Source organism: Numida meleagris, chromosome 1, assembly GCF_002078875.1.
Source record: "Numida meleagris isolate 19003 breed g44 Domestic line chromosome 1, NumMel1.0, whole genome shotgun sequence".
In the NCBI taxonomy this organism is placed as follows: Eukaryota; Metazoa; Chordata; class Aves; order Galliformes; family Numididae; genus Numida; species Numida meleagris.
In genome coordinates this window covers 103,946,608-103,947,263 of record NC_034409.1, presented here as the reverse complement: position 1 = coordinate 103,947,263, position 656 = coordinate 103,946,608, and the positions used below count along the sequence as shown (strand labels likewise).

At 73.5% G+C, this 656-nt stretch overlaps 1 protein-coding gene across 1 annotated transcript in view; it reads left to right on the top strand.

Moving 5' to 3' along the window:
• RCAN1 (regulator of calcineurin 1) overlaps positions 1–656 on the top strand; it is a 41,258-nt gene continuing 40,602 nt past the window's right edge. The window contains exon 1 of the mRNA XM_021405033.1: positions 1–609. Within this exon, the coding sequence (XP_021260708.1) occupies positions 16–609 (594 nt within the window). The 5' untranslated portion in view covers positions 1–15. The remainder of the gene's footprint in view (positions 610–656) is intronic.

The window sequence follows — 656 nt, the reverse complement described above, 5'->3', positions numbered from 1 at the left end:
CAGACACAACGCTCCATGCCACCCCTCTCCTCTGACCATCCACCCCTGTGTGTGCAGCCACCCCGCACCCCAGGGCGCGCAGACTCCATCACACGTACGCCTGGGCGGGTGAGGCGCGCCCCCTGCCCTCACTCAAGATGGCGGCAGCGGCGCCCGGCTCGTGCAGGCCACCTGTTGCTGCGGCGCCGCGTCCTATTGGCTCAAGCGGCGCCGTGTGCCGTGCGAGCGGGGAGCAGGAAGGAGACGGTTAAACGCGCGCAGGGGTTAAGAAAGGCGAAGGTGGGGGGGGAGCGGGGGGTAACTGCTGCCGGCACGAGGCGCTCGAGGCCGCCTCAGTCGCCGCCGGGCCCCGCCCCGCGGGGGCTCCGCTCGCCCCCGGCTATGGAGAGCGGCGGCAGCGACGGGAGTGGCCCGACAGGCCGGGAGGAGCCGCCGCTCGGGGAAGCAAGGGAAGAGGAAGAGGAGGCGGACGCGCTGCCGCCGCCGGAGGCCGAACCGGACTGGAGCTTCGCCGGCGGGGAGATGGAGGCGGTGGTGCTGCAGGATCTGCCCACCGCCACCATCGCCTGCAACCTGGATCCCCGCGTCTTCCAGGACGGCCAGTGCCGGGTGAGAGCGGCGAGGCGGGCGGCGCAGGGCCGGCTCCCTCTGCCGGC